This window comes from Rana temporaria, chromosome 12 (assembly GCF_905171775.1).
Source record: "Rana temporaria chromosome 12, aRanTem1.1, whole genome shotgun sequence".
NCBI lineage: Eukaryota > Metazoa > Chordata > Amphibia > Anura > Ranidae > Rana > Rana temporaria.
The window spans coordinates 126960371-126979547 of NC_053500.1; the positions used below are offsets into that span (position 1 = coordinate 126960371).

At 41.9% G+C, this 19177-nt stretch overlaps 1 protein-coding gene across 3 annotated transcripts in view; it reads right to left on the reverse strand.

The window, feature by feature from the left end:
• Nucleotides 1-14467: 14467 nt before the first annotated feature.
• Nucleotides 14468-19177, reverse strand: part of LOC120918803 (arf-GAP with SH3 domain, ANK repeat and PH domain-containing protein 2-like) — a 218344-nt gene continuing 213634 nt past the window's right edge. For all 3 annotated transcript variants that reach the window (XM_040330610.1, XM_040330611.1, XM_040330609.1), the window contains 3 exons: nucleotides 17433-17581; nucleotides 16446-16568; nucleotides 14468-15890 (listed from right to left, as the gene is read on the reverse strand). In XM_040330610.1, coding sequence (XP_040186544.1) covers nucleotides 15816-15890; nucleotides 16446-16568; nucleotides 17433-17581 — 347 coding nt within the window. In that variant the 3' untranslated portion in view covers nucleotides 14468-15815. The remainder of the gene's footprint in view (nucleotides 15891-16445; nucleotides 16569-17432; nucleotides 17582-19177) is intronic.

The following is a 19177-nucleotide window of genomic DNA, read 5'->3' on the forward strand; positions in this document are numbered from 1 at the left end:
CATACAGCCACTATACACGGTGTTGGAGCTGGTCCTCTTGGCGCCCGCACGGTTATATTCCTGTCCATCTGCTGACCTCACCCTCCGCTCACTTATCTATGGAACACACACAACCGAAAATATCCTGAAACAAAAATACAAGAACACTACATGTTACTAATAACAGGAGAATAAAAATAAAAATAAATGGAGTACTGGATCTGTTTAGGGCAACAAAAAAAAAAAAAATTTTTTTTTTGTGAAAATCATCTTTTGGAATAAAAAAAAAAAAAAAGATAGAAAAGAAATAAAGTTTAACCACTTAAGCCCCGGACCAATATGCTGGCTAAAGACCCAAGGGGTTTTTACAGTTCGGGACTGCGTCGCTTTAACAGACAATTGCGCGGTCGTGCGACGTGGCTCCCAAACAAAATTGGCGTCCTTTTTTCCACACAAATAGAGCTTTCTTTTGGTGGTATTTGATCACATCTGCGGTTTTTAGTTTTTGAGCTATAAACAAAAATAGAGCGACAATTTTGAAAAAAATGCAATATTTTTTACTTTTTGCTTTAATAAATATCCCCCAAAAACATATATAAAAACATTTTTTTTCCTCAGTTTAGGCCGATACGTATTCTTCTACCTATTTTTAGTAAAAAAAATCGCAATAAGCGTTTATCGATTGGTTTGCGCAAAATTTATAGTGTTTACAAAATAGGGGATAGTTTTATTGCATTTTTATTAATTTTTTTTTTTTTACTACTAATGGCGGCGATCAGCAATTTTTTTCGTGACTGCGACATTATGGCGGACACTTCGGACAATTTTGACACATTTTTGGGACCATTGTCATTTTCACAGCAAAAAATGCATTTAAATTGCATTCTTTATTGTGAAAATGACAGTTGCAGTTTGGGAGTTAACCACAGGGGGCGCTGTAGGAGTTAGGGTGCACCTAGTATGTGTTTACAACTATAGGGGGGTGTGGCTGTAGGAATGACGTCATCGATCGTGTCTTCCCTATAAAGGGAATGACGCGATCGATGCGCCGCCATAGTGAAGGACGGGGAAGCCGTGTTTACATACGGCTCTCCCCGTTCTTCAGCTCCGGGGAGCGGCTATAAACAAATAGCCGCGCCGTGGTCCCGGATCGCTCCCCGAGCGGACCCGACCTCCGCATGTAGCGGGGGGGGTCCCGATCGGACCCCCCACCCGCTAATAGGCGAGGACGTACGTGTACGCCCATGTGCCTGTACGTGCCATATTGTGGACGTATATGTACATGCGGGGGTCGGGAACTGGTTAACCACTTCATTACTGGGCACTTAAACCCCCTTTCAGCGCTGACGCATTTTGAATGACAATTGCACGGTCATACAACACTGTACCCAAATTATATTTTTATCACTTTTTTCCCACAAATAGAGCTTTCTTTTGGTGGTATTTGATCATCTCTGCGATTTTTATTTTTTGCGCTATAAACAAAAAAAAGACAGAACATTTTGATAAAAAACACAATGGCCCGGATTCACATACATCGGCGCATATATATTCCGGCGTAGCGTATCGAATATACGCTACGCCGACGCAGCGCACAGAGGCGAGCACAGTATTCACAAAGCACTCGCCCCCAAATCTACGCTGGGCTTCCTCGGTGTAAGCCAGCATAGGTGGAAGTGGGCGTGAGCCATGCTAATGAGGCGTGACCCCATGTAAATGAAGGACTGAGCGTCATAAAGTTACGAATAACGTACGGCGCATGCGCCGTCCCGTGGACGCATCCCAGTGCGCATGCGCAGAATCACGTCTTAAATACTCCCTAAGATACGTCGAATCACTGCCTACGACGTGAACGTAACCTACGCCTAGCCCTATTCACGTACTAATACGTAAACGACGTAAAATACGTCCGGCTGTTCCCTGGTCCATACCTTTACTTGAGTTGCGCCTCATAGATGGGGAATAACTATACGCCGGACGTAAGCCTTACGCAAACCGCGTATATTATGCGCCGGGCGCAACTACGTTCGTGAATCGATGTATCTCCCTCATTTGCATATTTGCAATGAGGCGGCCAGCGTAAATATGCGCCGACGATACGCCGGCGTAGGAAAGTTACGTCGGTCGGATGAAGCCTAATTTCAGGCGTATCTAGTTCTGTGGGCACGGCGCACAGATACGACGGCGCATAGATAGACTTACGCGGCGTATCTCGAGATACGTCGACGTAAGTGTTTCGTGAATCCGGGCCAATATTTTTTACTTTTTGTTATAATAATATCCCAATTTTCTTTTTTTTTTATATTTTTCCTCGGCTTAGGCCGATGCGTATTCTTCTACATATTTTTGTTAAAAAAAATCGCAATAAGCGTATATTAATTGGTTTGCCCAAAAGTTACAGCGCCTACAAAATAGGGGATAGATTTATGATTTATTTTTTACTAGTAATGGCAGCGATCTGCGATTTTTTTGTCAGGCCTGCGATATTGCGGCGGACATATCGGACACTTTTGACACAATTTTGGGACCATTCACATTTATACAGCGATCAGTGCTATAAAAATGCACTAATTACTGTATAAATGTGACTGGCAGTGAAGGGGTTAACACTAGGGGGTGAGGAAGGGGTTAAATGTATTCCCTGGGTGTGTTCTAACTGTGTGTGGAGGGGACTGACTGGGGGAGGTGACATAGCTGTGTCTCTATGTACAAGGGACACAGATCGGTCTCCTCTCCCCCTGACAGGACGTGGAGCTCTGTGTTTACACACACAGAGCTCCACGTCCCTGCTGTCACCACCGATCGCGGGTAGCTGGCGGATATCGAGGCCGCCAGGCACGCGCATTGGCATCTCAGCGATGCGCCGGGCACAGTGTTTCCCCGCTGCACGCCCCCAGCGACGCGTGCGGGGAATGCACATAAAAAGGACGTCCACCCGGCAGTTGAGAGCCGCGCTTTAGACGAAAGACGTCCACAGCGCGGCTCTCAAGTGGTTAAAACCATACTAAACTTTCTGTTTTGGATTATGCACAGGGATATTTGGATTTGTTTCATGTGCTTAGCGTAAATTCCCCAGAGCGGTCCTGCACCTGGGGAGCTGCAAGTGTCGCGCACAGCTTTCCATACAAGTAAATGGCTGTATGCGCCCGTATTCTTGGAAAGGCTGATGGCGTGTACTTCTCAGTTGTCCTTCATTTTGGTCTGACCAATGTAGATGTATATAAAATGCACTTTTAATCCATCAAAAAGTGTTTTCCGGTGCTAAACCTTTCATCTGATTTCTAAACTGCTGCATTTGTAAATTCCAAAAGCCAATATAAAGGAATAGTAGTGGTAAAAAATAATAATCGTGGGTTTACCCAATCTTGTTTTTTTGTACAGGGGTGTGTCTTACGCCTGCATACTTTTGCTGATTGGGTAGGCGCTATTTGTAAATGTAGTTATCTGAGCTGTAGTTTAGCTCAGGATTTTATGCCAAATTATGGGTCTCTGTTCCAGCTCGGCTGTATTGCGCATCTTCCACCTGACTGTGGGCGTTGCTGTCACCAGGGTGCAAGGTTGGAACTGCAATGGGCTGGGTGTATTGGGTGCTTCTTGCCCAGAAGCAGCTCAGTGGCATGGCACCTGCCGCTGTGCATTCTGGGGAAGGGTACTTAAGGGACAGACATCGTTCTGGTGGGGTCTTCCGATCCTGACATGAGGGCCTTCCTGGCCTCACGGATGTTTTAGCAACTTTTTGGTCTCTGGGCCTGCTGGCCCGAGGCTTCGTTACTGTGAGTAGGCCCAGGAGTTTCTGGGGGCCTACTAGTCCAGGGATAGTCCTGCACGGTCTTCTCTGCAGGAGGAAGCCGAACGATTGAGGATTCAATTAGAGGACATATCCTGGCCAGTTTACCTCACAGTGCGGCCGGTTTGTCTGAAAGATCCTAGCACCGTGAGCTGTGTAATTTCTTTGAACTTTGCAAAGTGCATGTGTGGTTGCATGGCCCTGTGGCAGAGAACCGTGTAACGACTCAACGACATTCATCAAGTCAGTGGCAGAGACTTTTGAACGAGCTTCGCACCGGCTGCTAGGTCAGTGAGAGAGGCCTATCCGGTGGTCTCTGGATTCAATGTGGGAGCAGTGTGTCCTCTGGATCCAAGATCATACCCGCAATCCGCAAAGCAAGGTACATGAATCTTTCCCTACCCCTTCATCCCTCTTATGGAACTTGTTTAATAAAACCCTTGAAGAAAAAGAAACAACGTGTTGGTGCGGACATTTGTAACTCTTCAAGAAGGACCCCTAGGACAAGAATGGTGAACAGTAAGGTAACGGCAGGCCCAAATCTAAACCAGCAGCTCCTTCGGGGGTAGTGCTACAATGTCATACATGCAAAACTCAGATGCAAAGACGCATTGGCATTTACTAGAGCACGGCTGCCTACAAATATCCATGTGCATAAGCCTTACTAAATCTTCTAAACATATTTCAGATACATAAAAATAGGCGTGAAAAAAAGTCTAATGTAGCGTATACACGGTCGGAATTTCAGACAACAAATGTTCGATGGGAGCACGTGTCCTCTGCATTTTTCACCTAAAGCCAGTAGTGTGTGTACTGCCTTTGTCCTCTGCAGTTTGCACCTAAAGCTATTTGGTGTGTACTGCTCGTGTCCTCTGCAGATTGCACCTAAAGCTGCGTAGTGTGTACTGCCCGTGTCCTCTGCAGTGTGCACCTAAAGCTATGTGGTGTGTGTACTGTCTGTGTCTGTGCTATTTTTCTCAATGATTTTCATCCATATTGCAGGGACCAGACATTACATTAAAGCCGCAAGCAGTTTTAAATGACTTTTTTCTTACAGTAATCTCATTTTGTGCAGGGACAGTTCTAAACATGTGCCACTTCACAGGCATACTATAGACACCCAGCAGGTACAATATTTAAAGGAATTTTTCATTTTTGTTTTTAAATTTAAGCATCATTAAAATCACTGCTCTAGAAAAAACTCAGCTCATCCCTACTGAACAGGTTCCAGCCTATTTACAGCCCTCTCTCACCACCTACTGGGCACACCTCCCCAGGGATTGGCCAGAGGGTAGTGTATATTCAGGTGACAGATTTGAATTTCCCTCCCTGAACTCTAGAAGATTCTCAGAGTCAGGAGAAAATAATCTCACCACCCGAGAAACCACAAACTTACCCAAACAATCAAATCTAGCTCATCTGGCTACTTAACAAGCCAAACACTAAATTTTCCTAGCCTCCTAGTCTAGGAGGTTGCTACACAATGTTTTAAAAAGAAGAGATCCATTACATTGGTGGTCAGTGAGGAAAGGAACCTGTAGATTGGTGGCCAGTGGGAGAAGGACCACCTTACATTGATGGTCATTGGAAAAAAAAAAACTTACACTGGTGTTCATAAAAAAGGCTCCAATACATTGGTAGCCAGTGAAGAAAAGACCCTGTAGATTGGAGGCCAGTGGAGAAGGACCACCTTACATTGATGGTCATTGGAAGAAAGACCCCCTTAAATTGTTGCTCGTAAAAGAAGGGAGCCATTACATTGGTGGCCAGTGGAGAAAGGGCCCTGTAAGTTGGTGGTCATTGGGAGAAAGGCTCATTAGACTGTTGGTCTTAAAAAAAAAAGGCTCATTACATTAGTGGTCAATGGGAAGAATGCTTCTTACATTGGTGGTCAGAGGGAAAAATACTCCCTCACAAATAGCTAAAAAGGGCATTAATGTCAGTGGTAACTTTTCTAAAAGGCAAAAAGGAACCCCTAGTCAAACCACATACAATATATGTAACCACAATCACTAAAATCTTATTAGCTTGAACATGTTAATATTTCAAAAGTTGTTTTCATTAAAAAAAATACCTTGTGACCCTGCCATGAAGATCCTTGTTCATACACTTTCCGTTCCAGAGCTACAACAGACTCCCAAATGATCTCCTGTATTGTTGTTCTGTCATATTCCCCTGGTGGGGAATACAATACATATTTGCCAACATACATTGTGCCAGCATTGCTCCAGACCAGCATTGTCCCATCGTTGGCACTCAGGATGCTGGTCTGGAGCAATGATGTGAAGCTGGAGAGATCGCATGTAGACAGTAAGTAGCTAAAAGTTAAAAAAGTTAATATAAAAAATAAAAAAAAATAAACCTGGGAAGTGAGCAATGGGCAGGTTATTGTGCCACGCACAAACTACCTAATAATACCATTCTTTAGCCTAAAAAAAAAAAGCACAATGATTTTTGGACTATTTTATTTTTTGAACAATTACAGAATTTTAAACTGATGTTTTTCAGCTTTTTATCTTTAAATAAAAGTTTAGCATAAAAGTAAACATTTCATACAGGGTAAATCCATGACACTCAGTTTACAAAGCATGCCGTTTTTTTTTAAATGAGACAGCTCGGCACTATATATTTTGGAGAAACCCCTGCAAGCTAAGTACATCTAACATCTGCTTGTACATCTAATCTGATCACTCCTGTGTTTCAGGTTTGTTTTTGTAGTAGGAAAAGCAGAAGCTCCCGTTTTTTGTCTCCTGACCATATTAAATACAGAAATACTTGTTTGTTTCATTTAAAATCCATTGTGGTGGTGTATAGAGCCAAAACGATTAGAATTGTGTCGATATCCCAATATTTATGGACCTGACTGTATCTCTGTCCTGTTACCATCTCACATGCACAGTGCCAGATAAGTAGAACTGAATTTAAGGCTGGTTGAGTAATGGCTGGGGGGTTTCCTCACCACAGATCTGTTCCTCCGGCCTCCAACAGAAAAAAAGGCGCCAAATCATCCTCAGCGTTGCCTGCAACTGGACTTTGCTGCAAAATTCAAAATATTTCTATATCCCCGGGTATATGTGATCATTTCCACCAAGACTCCTACCGGGCCCTTTGCAGATAAATACCGGTTTGTAGATTGGATGTACAGTATGTACTGTATTATTCTCTTCTTATATAAAGCTTGTATTATTTATGTAATGGTATGCAGCTATATACCAATCTCCAGCAGGTGTCTCCAATCTCAATCGTCTTTTATACTTTATGCCTGGAGTTCTTATCTCTGGGGTAAGAGTTTAGACTGGAGGGGGCTTCTATCTGCACAACCCCCTCCATTTCCTCCGAGCACGTGTATGGTGGTGACATACAGGACCGCAGCAAGATTGTATTCTTTTTCTCTCCTTCTGGGATTAAGTGGACTATTTACATATATTTACCTTTCCCAAATCATTTTCGGGCTCATGATATGGACTTTATACTATTAGAAAACATGTTTACATGTATATGCTAAAGCGCTACCAGGTCTACATTTTACATTACATATTATATGCATTTGTATTTTATTGACCCTTACACTACTATTGTACAAACATGTTTATAGCAATCCTGGGTTTAACCACTTAACCCCCGGACCATATTGCTGTCCAAAGACCAGAGCACTTTTTGCGATTCGGGACTGCGCCGCTTTAACTGACAATTGCGCGGTCGTGCGACGTGGCTCCCAAACAAAATTGGCGTCTTTTTTTTCCCACAAATAGAGCTTTTGGTGGTATTTGATCACCTCTGCGGTTTTTATTTTTTGCGCTATAAACAAAAATAGAGCGACAATTTTGAAAAAAATGAATATTTTTTACTTTTTGCTGTAATAAATATCCCCCAAAAATATATAAAAAAAACATTTTTTTTTTTCAGTTTAGGTCGATACGTATTCTTCTACATATTTTTCGTAAAAAAAAAATCGCAATAAGCGTTTATTGATTGGTTTGCGCAAAAGTTATAGCGTTTACAAAATAGGGGGTATTTTTATGGCATTTTTATTAATATATTTTTTTACTAGTAATGGCGGCGATCAGTGATTTTTTTTTCGGTACTGCGACATTATGGCGGACACTTCGGACACTTTTGACACATTTTTGGGACCATTGGCATTTTTATAGCGATCAGTGCTATAAAAATGCATTGGATTACTATAAAAATGCCACTGGCAGTGAAGGGGTTAACACTAGGGGGCGGGGAAGGGGTTAAGTATGTTCCCTGGGCGTGTTCTTACTGTGGGGGGGGGTGGCCTCACTAGGGGAAATTACTGATCTTCTGTTCATACATTGTATAAACAGAAGATCAGCATTTCCCCCGCTGACAGGACTGAGAGCTGTGTGTTTACACACACAGCTCCCGTTCCTCGCTCTGTAACGAGCGATCGCGTGTGCCCGGCGGCGATCGAGCCCGCCGGGCACACGCAAGGGAGTCGGGGGCGAGCGGGGGGCGCGCGCGCACGCGCCCCCTAGTGGCGGCTCAAAGAGCCGCTGTATAGCTACGGGCTCTCGCCCAGGAGAGCCGACCTGCCGCCGTATAATGACGGTGCGCGGTCGGCTAGTAGTTAAGGTAGCAGCTATATCCAGTAATGGTTGCATGATATCTAATCTGGTGCAGTTTTCCATGAGCGCTTGTTTTTGTGTTTGAGATAAGGCGTTATTCTCAGATCCAAATTTTTCCCTTTAATATTTTTTTATTGAAATCAACGTACTCCCTGGGTGTTTATTCCCGTTATCTGTAGTTGTTCAGCAAACATGCTGATTACAATGTCCGATATATACCAATGTCCACTTGGAGGAATCACTTTTAATCTCTATATTAAAAATGATAATGATAATAACAGACAGAAAGCAGTTTACAATGGAGACTCACATGGAAAATAAACTTTACAGCAACCGCTCACGTTGCAAATATAGAATAATTTCTCTCCAAGACACAAGGTGGTAATCTAGTTGCAATAAGACATTCCTTAGAAAAAAAAACACATTTGTTGATACAATCATTAGTATATTTTTATTTTTCTTGGCAAGTTAAACATTTTTGCATAAATAGAGATATATATTACCTGAACTATTATTATTTATACAATTCTATGTACAGCAAGTACAGGGCACAGCAGAACATGGGGCATCACAGTTTTGTTGTACTTTCATCATCTTAGAACACAGAACTAAAAGGTATTCTATTCCACAAATCATGTAAAAATGTTGTGCCAAAGAACATTAAAGCCCACCTCCAGCCGAAGGTAAAGGGTTAGAGCCTTCATTATGTTTTTATATTGATCGGTGTTCTCCCTGTCTAATTTGCCTGTTGGTTACTGTCCCATGAGAGAGGATGCCACTGCGACAGAAAATGGACGGCAATTTTGCCAATGGAGATACAACCAGGACAGGAAGTGGACGGCAATATCGCCAATGGCGATGTAACCAGAGCAGGAGAAGGATGGCAATCTTGCCAAAGGAGATGCAACCAGGACAGTAGGTGGACAGCAATATCATCAATGGGGCTTGCAACCACTACAGGAATTTGACGTCAATCTTGCCAATGGGGTCCCAACCAAAACAGGAATGGATGACAAACTTGCCAATACGGATGCAATCAGGACAGGAAGTGGATGGCAATCTTGCCAATGGGGATGCAATCAGGACAGGAAACAGATGGCAATCTTGCTAATGAGGATGCAACCAGGACAGGAAGTGGATGGCAATCTTGCCAACGAGGATGCAAACAGGACAGGAAGTGGATGGCAATCTTGTTAACGAGGATGCAACCAGGACAGGAAGTGGATGGCAATCTTGCTAACCAGGATGCAACCAGGACAGGAAGTGGATGGCAATCTTGTTAATGAGGATGCAACCAGGACAGGAAGTGGATGGCAATCTTGTTAAAGAGGATGCAACCAGGACAGGAAGTGGATGGCAAGCTTGGCAATGGGAATGCAATCGGGACAGGAAAAGGATGACAATTTCGCTAATGAGGATGCAACCAGGACAGGAAGTGGACAGCAATATCGTCAATGGGCCTGCAACTATTACAGAGAGTTGACAACATTCTTGCCAATGGGGATGCAACCAAGACAGGAATGGACAGCAATTTTGCCAATGGGGAGGCAACCAGTACAGGAAGTGGATGGCAGTCTAGCCAATGGGGACGCAATCAGGACAGGATGTGGAAGACAAGCTTGCCAATGAGGATATGGACAGTAGCAAAAATCAGTCAAAGTTCTAAGCCTTTAGTTTATGGCTGGAGCTGGACTTCTTTACTCAAACTAAGCAGAATTTGGTGATTTGTCAGTGATATTAGCATCTGTGTGGAAACGGAATGGTCTGGAGTGTCATTTAGTTAATTTGTTCATGGGTGTGCACTGAGAATACTGGCAAGTGTGATATATATATTAACCTAATCTCCTGTTTCTGCTTCAATCACCTATCATTTTTCTTCTTGAGGACTCCATTGATATCAGGATCCACAACTCCCCCCCCCCCACTATATGGAGTCTGACTTTTCCTGATACATTTTCCATAATATATATCCATAAAATATGACAGGGAGACTGGAATCTTGCTTGAGATGGGTGCATTATAAAATGACCTGTACTCTGCAAGCTGTATTGCTTAGGCACAGAAAACATTTCCAGATGCTCATAAGAGAAAATCAGCGGGGCTGGAAACCCAGATGAAGAAAACTCACCTGAGATTTAAGCAGTTAGTAGTAGTTTGTGATACAACTTGCCTGAATTCACGCAAAACTTAAATATCTGGGTTTATGCAAATTTACCCTTCAATTGTTTGGCACTGAAAAAAAATATAACTAGAGACACTTAAAATTAAGTTTCCCGACATATAAAACTATATACTTCATTGTATTAATTTGTTTAAAAACATACTAACAAAATACAACCAAGTCCTGTACTGTTGTGTACGTTTTAAAAAAAATTGTATCAAAGTCCTCATGTTTAAGGGTTTGTTCGCATGTGTGGCTATTATTGCTTCCCCTGTGAAAAGCGTTCCGTAGTGGATGAATTATAGGAGGGATTACGTTGGATGGATATTAAAAGCATGGGTTGCATTTGGTATTTTAGGTATGGGTGAAGGCCTTTTTTTTCCCCAGACAGACCTCAGATGGACAGGAACAGAAAGAAAAATTATGACCGGGAGATAGCTCTCCAAGTTTCCATTACTTATACAAAGCTAAGAGCTGACCTAATCTACCAAGCTGCGTCTATAATTAAAATATCACTTTTGGATGGACCGGTCCTTTAAGCAGCAGATCTCCCTTTAAGATGCAGCGAATAGAGAGGGATTGGAAAAAACAGGATTTTTGTACTCACTGTAAAATATTTTATTTGGAGTCTATTGAGGGACACAGGAAGTATTAAACCTTCAGGATTATACTGCCACCTAGAGGAGGATTAGACACTGGCAAACAAAAAACTGTCAGGATGTTTTAATACTTGGAAAAGCGGGTGCAGAGGGAAAGTCTTTGGGGCTTAGGAGTTTACAGCGACCCAAGCCTGGAAACAGCATGGGTAGAAGCTACAGCGGCCCACCCTCTAGTTTCAGAGTGGTGTTTCATGCATCAATAAGAGCTAAAAAGGTCTTCTTGAATTTGGGAGCAATGGCAGTATATTGCACCTCCTCTGGTAAGCTCATCCGTCAAGGACTAGAGCGAATCAGAATCAAAGTCTCTGTGGCCGATGGCTTTGGAGACTGAAAGGGCCACAAGCTAAATCAGATGCATCATGTGCAGGAGAGGTGACCAAAGTCATTGTAGGTGGGCAGTAAGAACAGACTAAGGTTACACATGACTCTTTTCAAGCAGGAACAGCAGCTTCCATATAGAAATTATGCTTCCATGGTGCTCTATAGCAGAAAGGAGAATGCAGATCGTGCACATGACACTCCAGACATTGAATGACATCTGCGCTCAGTCTCACAGCATTAATCCCTTTCACTGCCAAGCCAGTGGGAATGGGGTATAATTGAGGTACCTTTAGGTGCCTGGCCCCACTGGCCTACTAAAGGCAAAGTTCACCTTTTGGAATATGGTACACCCATATTTAGGGTGGAACATGTAACATATTCCATCTCCTGCCACCAGTTTCTCCCCGTCAGTGTGACAGCGGGTGCGGACACTTCTTCCCACACCCGCTGTCACAATTTAAAAAGCATGGCGGTGTTGGGCTCCGCCCACACGGTAATATCATTCATTTAGTTTCCTGTGAATGAATGAACTATAACTACGGGTAGCCACCACAGCTGACAGATTGTAGTGCTGAATGAACTGCGAGGGAGCTGATGAGCACTCTCGAAGTTCATTTACAAGCCCTGGAGCTTTTAATAGACAGGCCATATGAAGGTATGGACAGAAAGCTGTAGGGCTTGTGTGCAGATGGCTGAACATTGCACTCCTAAACCACTGATCAAGGGTGCAATGCTTTCCAGGCTCCAGAAGTAAAAAAAAAAAAAAAAAAAAAAATGGTAATTTTTTTTCTGCAAAAATATGTGCATTTATTTTTTTGAAAGGTGAACTCATCCTTTAAGCACGTTTTTAGACAGGACAAGTGCTAAAGGCAAGGCCAGCAACTCTGGACCTGGAAAACAATCCAAGGCTTACTTTCAACACAATGGAGTCTAGAAAGAGCCCTACATGGAGAAAGTCACTTCCAGGCTATCCTGGCACAGTCAGTCCAGCCAGATCCCCAGGCCGAGGCAGCAGCATAATGCGAAGGTTAAAAACGTTCTGTGTTTCCTATGGACGAGAAACAAAAGCATTTTTGTGTCTGTCGGAGAGTTACCCTGGCTTCCTGTCTGGTTAAATGTTTTCAATATGTGACTCAAGTTGAATGTTATGATTTCCTCTTACATTTTTACTTGTCATAAAGAATTAAAAAGAAAATGTTTTCAGCAGGAGAGGAAGGTAGGGTAAATCTCTTGAATTGTGCCCCAGATAGCAATAAAAACCTGACAGGGGTTCTGACCCTTCCCCACTCAATTTGGGGGGGGTCTGTGTGGAATGATAGGAGTAGGCTCTAACAGTGCTGTATTGTGCTTTGAATTCAGTTGGGGTATCAAAGGGCTGGCAGGAGGAGGTGGTAACACCATGTTTACAACATATTATGGAAAGAATACACCGATATCAGCTATGTTGGTTCACCTCCTACAGAACAGGTTAAGTTATAAGAGATGCCAGGGGATGGGTCATATATTTACAATTCTAACCTTTTCCAATGACTGATTTGTGTATATGCATGCAAAGATCAGACAGAGCACCATTATCGGATGAACAGTTGGGTAGACTTGTTCTAATTTATTGTTTTCAGCCTCAAACAACAAAGGAGAAAGTCTACCAGTAAAGTCTGATCATTCACCAAGACGGAGGGCAAATATTGTTCTTTAACAATTTGCTGTTCATGTGTACAACTGAACAAAGACAACAAGTTATATCATACAAGTATATTGCTCGAAAAGAAAAGTCCCATGAGTAGTTGGCAGTTAAATGACCATTTCCTGATGTGTTCCTTTAAAGGATAAGTTCACCTTTTTAAAAAAAATATAATAAATGCACATCTTTTTGTATGTATTGTTTTTTTTTACATGGAGCCTGTAAAGCATTGCACCTGTGATCAACAGTTTGCGGGTGCCATGCAGTACTCCTGCACACTTCAGTGTATATGTCTGCTTGTACCTCATACCGGCAGACAGATACACATTGACAGGAAGAATGAATGAGCGAACTACGAGAGCGCTCAACAGCGCCATGGTAGTTAATTGAAACTACAAGCAGACAGCCACAAAGGCTTCAGGAAATGTAACATAAGGAAATGATTCCGGATGGCTGCACTTCCAAAAATCCTTTAATTGAAGCTTCATATGACAAGTGGTTGACAGATGGAGCAGGAGACAAAGAGGTAGAAGCATTTCGCACAAAGGTTAGTTAAACGCGTCTACCACTTTGTCCCCTGCTCCATCTGCCAACCACTTGTCATATGAAGCTTCGATAAAAGGATTTTTGGAAGTGCCGCCGTCTGAAATAATTTCCTTATGTTACACAGCATAGTGTGAATAGTGTGTGTGGGGGATTAACCAGATACTCAGTCATCTTGTTTCATTGAAGCTTCAGGACTTGTAGTTTCTTATTCACAGAGCGCTGTAAATGAATTACTTGGGTGGGCGAAGCCCTGCACAGCCACAATCATATTTCAAAACAGTGACAGCAGGTACACAGAAACGTTGCCCGCCCGCCGTCACTGTCGAAGGAAGGGGGAGAAGCTGTAGCTGCTGGAACATGTTGCATGTTCTACCCTAAATACGAATGGATTATGTTCCAATAGGTCATGGGTCTTCAAACTACGGCCCTCCAGTTGTTCAGGAACTACAATTCCCATCATGCCCAGTCATGTCTGTGAATGTCAGAGTTTTACAATGCCTCATGGGATTTGTAGTTTTACCACAGCTGGAGGGCCGTAGTTTGAGGATCCCTGCAATAGGTGAACTTATCCTTTGACCTTAACAAAAGCGGGGATATGTGGGCTGCCAAGGCTGACCTTGCATTTAAAAAAATGTAGTTCTCTGGCTGTTGTGCCAAAACCAACTTTAATGTTCTTACCCAACTAATTAGACAGATCGGGAGTTTTGACTTCATTGCAACTTTACTTGCTGCAAGCTTGCTGTAGGTAAGTTTTAAAAGTATTGAAAGCAAAAACAGCCAAACATCAATTTAGGGAAGAAGTGAAGAATGACACCCTCCATATTCCTCTAGGTACAAGATTCTTTTGTAGTGGAATTATTGTCAAAATCCAAAATGATATACTGTGTGTGGGGCAGTCTGTCACTAGTGTTAGTACAATATGTTTTTTTTTTTAGTTCTTTTAGTAACCTAGTTTTATTACCTATCAATCCTGCTAGTAGATCTGTTATTTTACATTTCCTGTAACAGGGTGACAACACAGTTCATTCTGCAATGAAACTGCATAGCAGCGTTGTCACCCTGACTGTTGTAACTACCCCTGTCAGTGCGATTTGCCCTTTTCCAACTGTAACAGCCTTTTACTTTATGGCACAGTTTCCAATATCTGTGAAGTCCACCCTAAAACTAAAATCCCTGCATCTATAAACATCCATGATCTAACACTAATCTATTTAGCCTGTAAAGCACAAAATCAGTATACATACCTTTTTGAAGCCGCTCCGACCCGATCCCACACTGAGCTGTCAGACGTGGCTTCGCTGTGGAGGAGGGTGCAGAGGACACCGCAGACAACGGAAGCCCCATAGTAACTATGGGCAACGTCCCTCCCCATTCATTTCACAGCCGTTGTCGGCCATGTCCTCTGCAGAGCTTCCGCCGCTGGAGATAGGGTCGGATCGGCTTCAAAAAAAGGCATGTAGACCGATTTCTTTTTTACAGGGCTAGATGGGTTAGTGTTAGATCGTGGATGCCTATAGATGCAAGGATTTTAGTTTTAGGGTGGACTTCTACTTTAATGCAGCATTAAAGTTTGTTTGTTCCACTGAACACAATTTTCTGAAATATGGATGTGCCATATCCATAAAATACACCCAAGCAGTGCCTTTTGTTTGTTCCTGCTGTTTTTGTGGACACAACTGCCCCAAGTTGTGTGCTGTATAGATTGTACTTTTGCAGCTAAGCTGACACATTATTAGGATTATATCTGTAAAAATGACACAAAGCTATATGCATTACAAGGCACAGCACAAGCATAAAATGCATGTCTATTAACCCCTTTATCTCTCACATTACATGGTTTGGCGAGTCACAGATTTGGTGATGATGGTGTGGTCCCTTGTTTATTAAGAAGGCCATTGACCAGCACAGTCTAAGCAGTTGGAATTGGTCCTTTTGCCCTATTTCTGCCACCTGCTCTTGCATTTACCATGACAAGGAGTGGTCCATACAAAGGCCAACTTATATACAACCAAATCAGAACTTTTTATCTGACGACCCCAACCTCTGGTTCTGTCTTCTTTTGGCTCATGTCACGTCCTTGAGATTATGCTTACTAATCAGTTAAAATGTGCACAAAGGATGCTGGGAAAACTCCTCTTCTATGCAACTGACCATCGATGTAGCCATTCTAGAGAAGAGAAAAGAAAATACGAGTTAGAAACTTCACTGCAGGCACACTTCCCCACTAATCCTCCGACGCAGGGTGCATTCGCTGGCATCTCCACAGATTCTACTGGCAAACACACAAAGAAAAAGGGAAGCCGTTCGCAGTTAAGAGTCCTGTTCCAGTTAACTGAACTCTCCAATATACAAACTGTTCCACCTGGCCCATAAAAGCCCAACACATTTCACTCCACTTGGAGGTTACTTATAGAGTCTTTGAGTAAGCCTCGGATGAAGTGAAGCGTTTTAAAGCTTCTGTGAACCAGCTGGAAAAGTACAGATATTGGAGAGTTATAAAAAAAATTGAAAAGGCATTTAACGGTGAGGTTGAGGTTTTGATCAACTTTAACCTCTAAAGCCTAAACCGAACATGAAAGGCCGTACTTACCATATCAGCCCCATTTAATGTCAAATGCTACGATGCCGGAGCCAACTGTCCAGCCATTTTGCGATATGTGACTAAACTGTTTCAGGCGCTTATGCAAAGAATTATCAGAGAAAGTTATGCTTAGCTACTCACCCACCAGTTGTCGTCCTCCTCTTCTGTGATTACAATAATTTCTCCTGTGCTAAAAGTGAGCTCATCTTCTCTATCGGCTGTGCAGTCAAACAAAGCCTTCACCCGTCTGAGCCTTGGTTTGCTCTTTACAAAAAAAAAAAAAAAAAAAGGAGCAAAAATTGATTTTCTTGTCAAATTTGTTTATTGAATTTTAACAATTAGCATACATAAGTACATAGGGTGCCAGCAAAAGAAAAGATTACATATATGTTAACAATATTGAGTTGTAGTTTCAACATAAACTAAAAGCAATTCAACTAAAACAATGTAAGCATGGATCTAACTACGTCAAACGATTATGTCCATACATTCTATAAGAAAGGATAAAACCAACTTAGAACGGGTTAATTATAAGATGACCTCAGATTTAAAAAAAAAGGGGTCTTAATTATTAAGAGTATAGTCTCTGAAATTGTTCACAAAGTTTTAAATAATAAAATGTAGAAATGAAAATAAAAAATAAAAGTATAAATTAAATTAAAATAAAAAAAAAAGACAATTTATTATAGAATCTAAAATCTTATACTATATATTGGAACTATGTACAATTGGTATAATGATAACCAAGGAAATAAAAGTTCTGCTACCAGAACTATATAAAGAGTAAATTGAAAGAGGAGAGAGAGAATAGGGGGAAAAGTAGAAGAGAGAAAGAAGATAAAAGAAAAAGTAATCTTTCGGCAGGAGAAAAAATAGATGGGGAAGAAAGAAAATGAAAGTTAGTAGGGGTCCCCGGGGTAGTACATGGTAATAAACACATACTATGAATGCAGAGAATGTAAGTATAAATCGAGATAACCAAGGTCTTAGTAGGGAATTATCAAAATTGGAAGGCAAAAAGTGAGTCACCCAGGGATTCCATATATTCTTTGTTTCAGTTCCAAATATAAATAAAAGTTTAAATATCTTATCAGTCATTATAGAAACTAGGATCCCCTTAATTCTTACCAGACTCATCCTCCGTGGCATTGGCTGGGGAGGTTCTTGAGTGGGCGTTGGCACGCGGTACAGTTCCTGCACAGATGAAGCTGGAGACGTGCTGGTCTGGAAGGATCTTTGGTTTCCTGCTTTTGAATATCCTTCTGTCCTATAATCAACTGGGAAGAGGAGACCAATAATACATCACTTATGGTCATGGTTGATTCTAGACTTCATACTACCCTAGGTATAGTGGTAGGCAGTAGACACAAGGCCCGGAATGCAAACCATCTACTCCCATTCATGGGCAGCTGTATGTAGCATACCAGGGGCTTTTAGGCACCAAAATAAACCAGTGCTGTAAGGAGAAATGCACCTGTGAGCATAAGCCATTAATGTGATTTTATTATTTTCAACAAAGACTTCAGAGTTGGGTTTTAAGTTGGTTTCTAACTACTTAGAAACACCTGAGGATTGTTTATAATAGAGGGCTAGCAGGCTGACAAGATTCTGGTTCAGCAGAAAGTAACAGGGAAAGAGCCAAGACGTCAATGCCTGTGTTGCAAACTTTTACCATGAATTTCTTCACAATGCTTTTAGATACATAGATAAATGAGGGGTTATTTTAGATTTCACTACTTCTTCAAAATAGGTAAACACTTTAGTGTTACAAAGTTGGTAAGGTTGAAAGGACACCAGTCCATCCAGTTCAAACTGTGTCTGTGTGTATGTATGTGTTTATGTCACTACAAATTTCCCCTAAAATGCCAATCTAAGTTTTTTTTTGTTTTTGTTTTTTATCTACACTCCACGTTGACACTTCAAACTATGGAAGGGAGTTCCAAATCCTTTCTGCTCTGACAATAAAGAACCCCATATGCAGTTTAAGGTTCTGTCTCTCACCCAACTTCATTTAGCGACCGCATGTCTTCTTAAGAGACCCAAGATTGAATAGCTTTCCCCGTATGTTAGGATCACCATTTATATATTTTAATGTTGTGATTATATCTCATCTCCGCTTCGTTCTCCAGGGGGAATACGTTTAATGGTTGTTGCAGTTTCTCATAACTAAGGTCTTCCAGCCCCCTATTAGCAAAGGTACTCTTCTCTGGACTTTATCCAGTTCCAGCACATCCTTTCTAAGGATTAGTGACCAGAACTGGACAGGAAATATAAGATGTGGCAGAAAAAGAGTTTTGTATAGTGGAAAAATTATAGTTTTATATCTTCAGTAAATACCCTTTTTATTACATGTTAATAGCCTGCTGGCCTTGCCTGTTGAGTCTGTGATCTACTAGGATCCACATATCCTTTTCCATCCTAGACTCCCCCAGAGGTTTACACCTTAGGAGTAACTTTCATTCATATCTTAGCCCCCCCAAGTGCATTACTTTACATTTTCCAATACTAAACCCGTATTAGCCATGTAGTTGCCACCCCCTTTATTTTATCAAGGTCCTCTTACAAAGCTGCTACATCCTGTTATAGAGTTATTACCCTGCTTAGCTTTCCATCGTCAGTGTACACAGAGATTGAACTATTTATAATAACCTCTATATCATTTATGAACAAGTTTAACAGAATTGGCCCCATGACAGAGCCTCCGGATACCCCACTTACAACTACAGCCATTTTAGGGGATATGCCATTTATCACTACCCTCTGGACCAGTTTTTTTATCCAGGGAAAATACACTATCGTCAATGCCAACAGACCATAGTTTGTAAATGCTTAGGTTATGGAGTACTGTGTCAAATGCTTTAGCGAAATCAAGA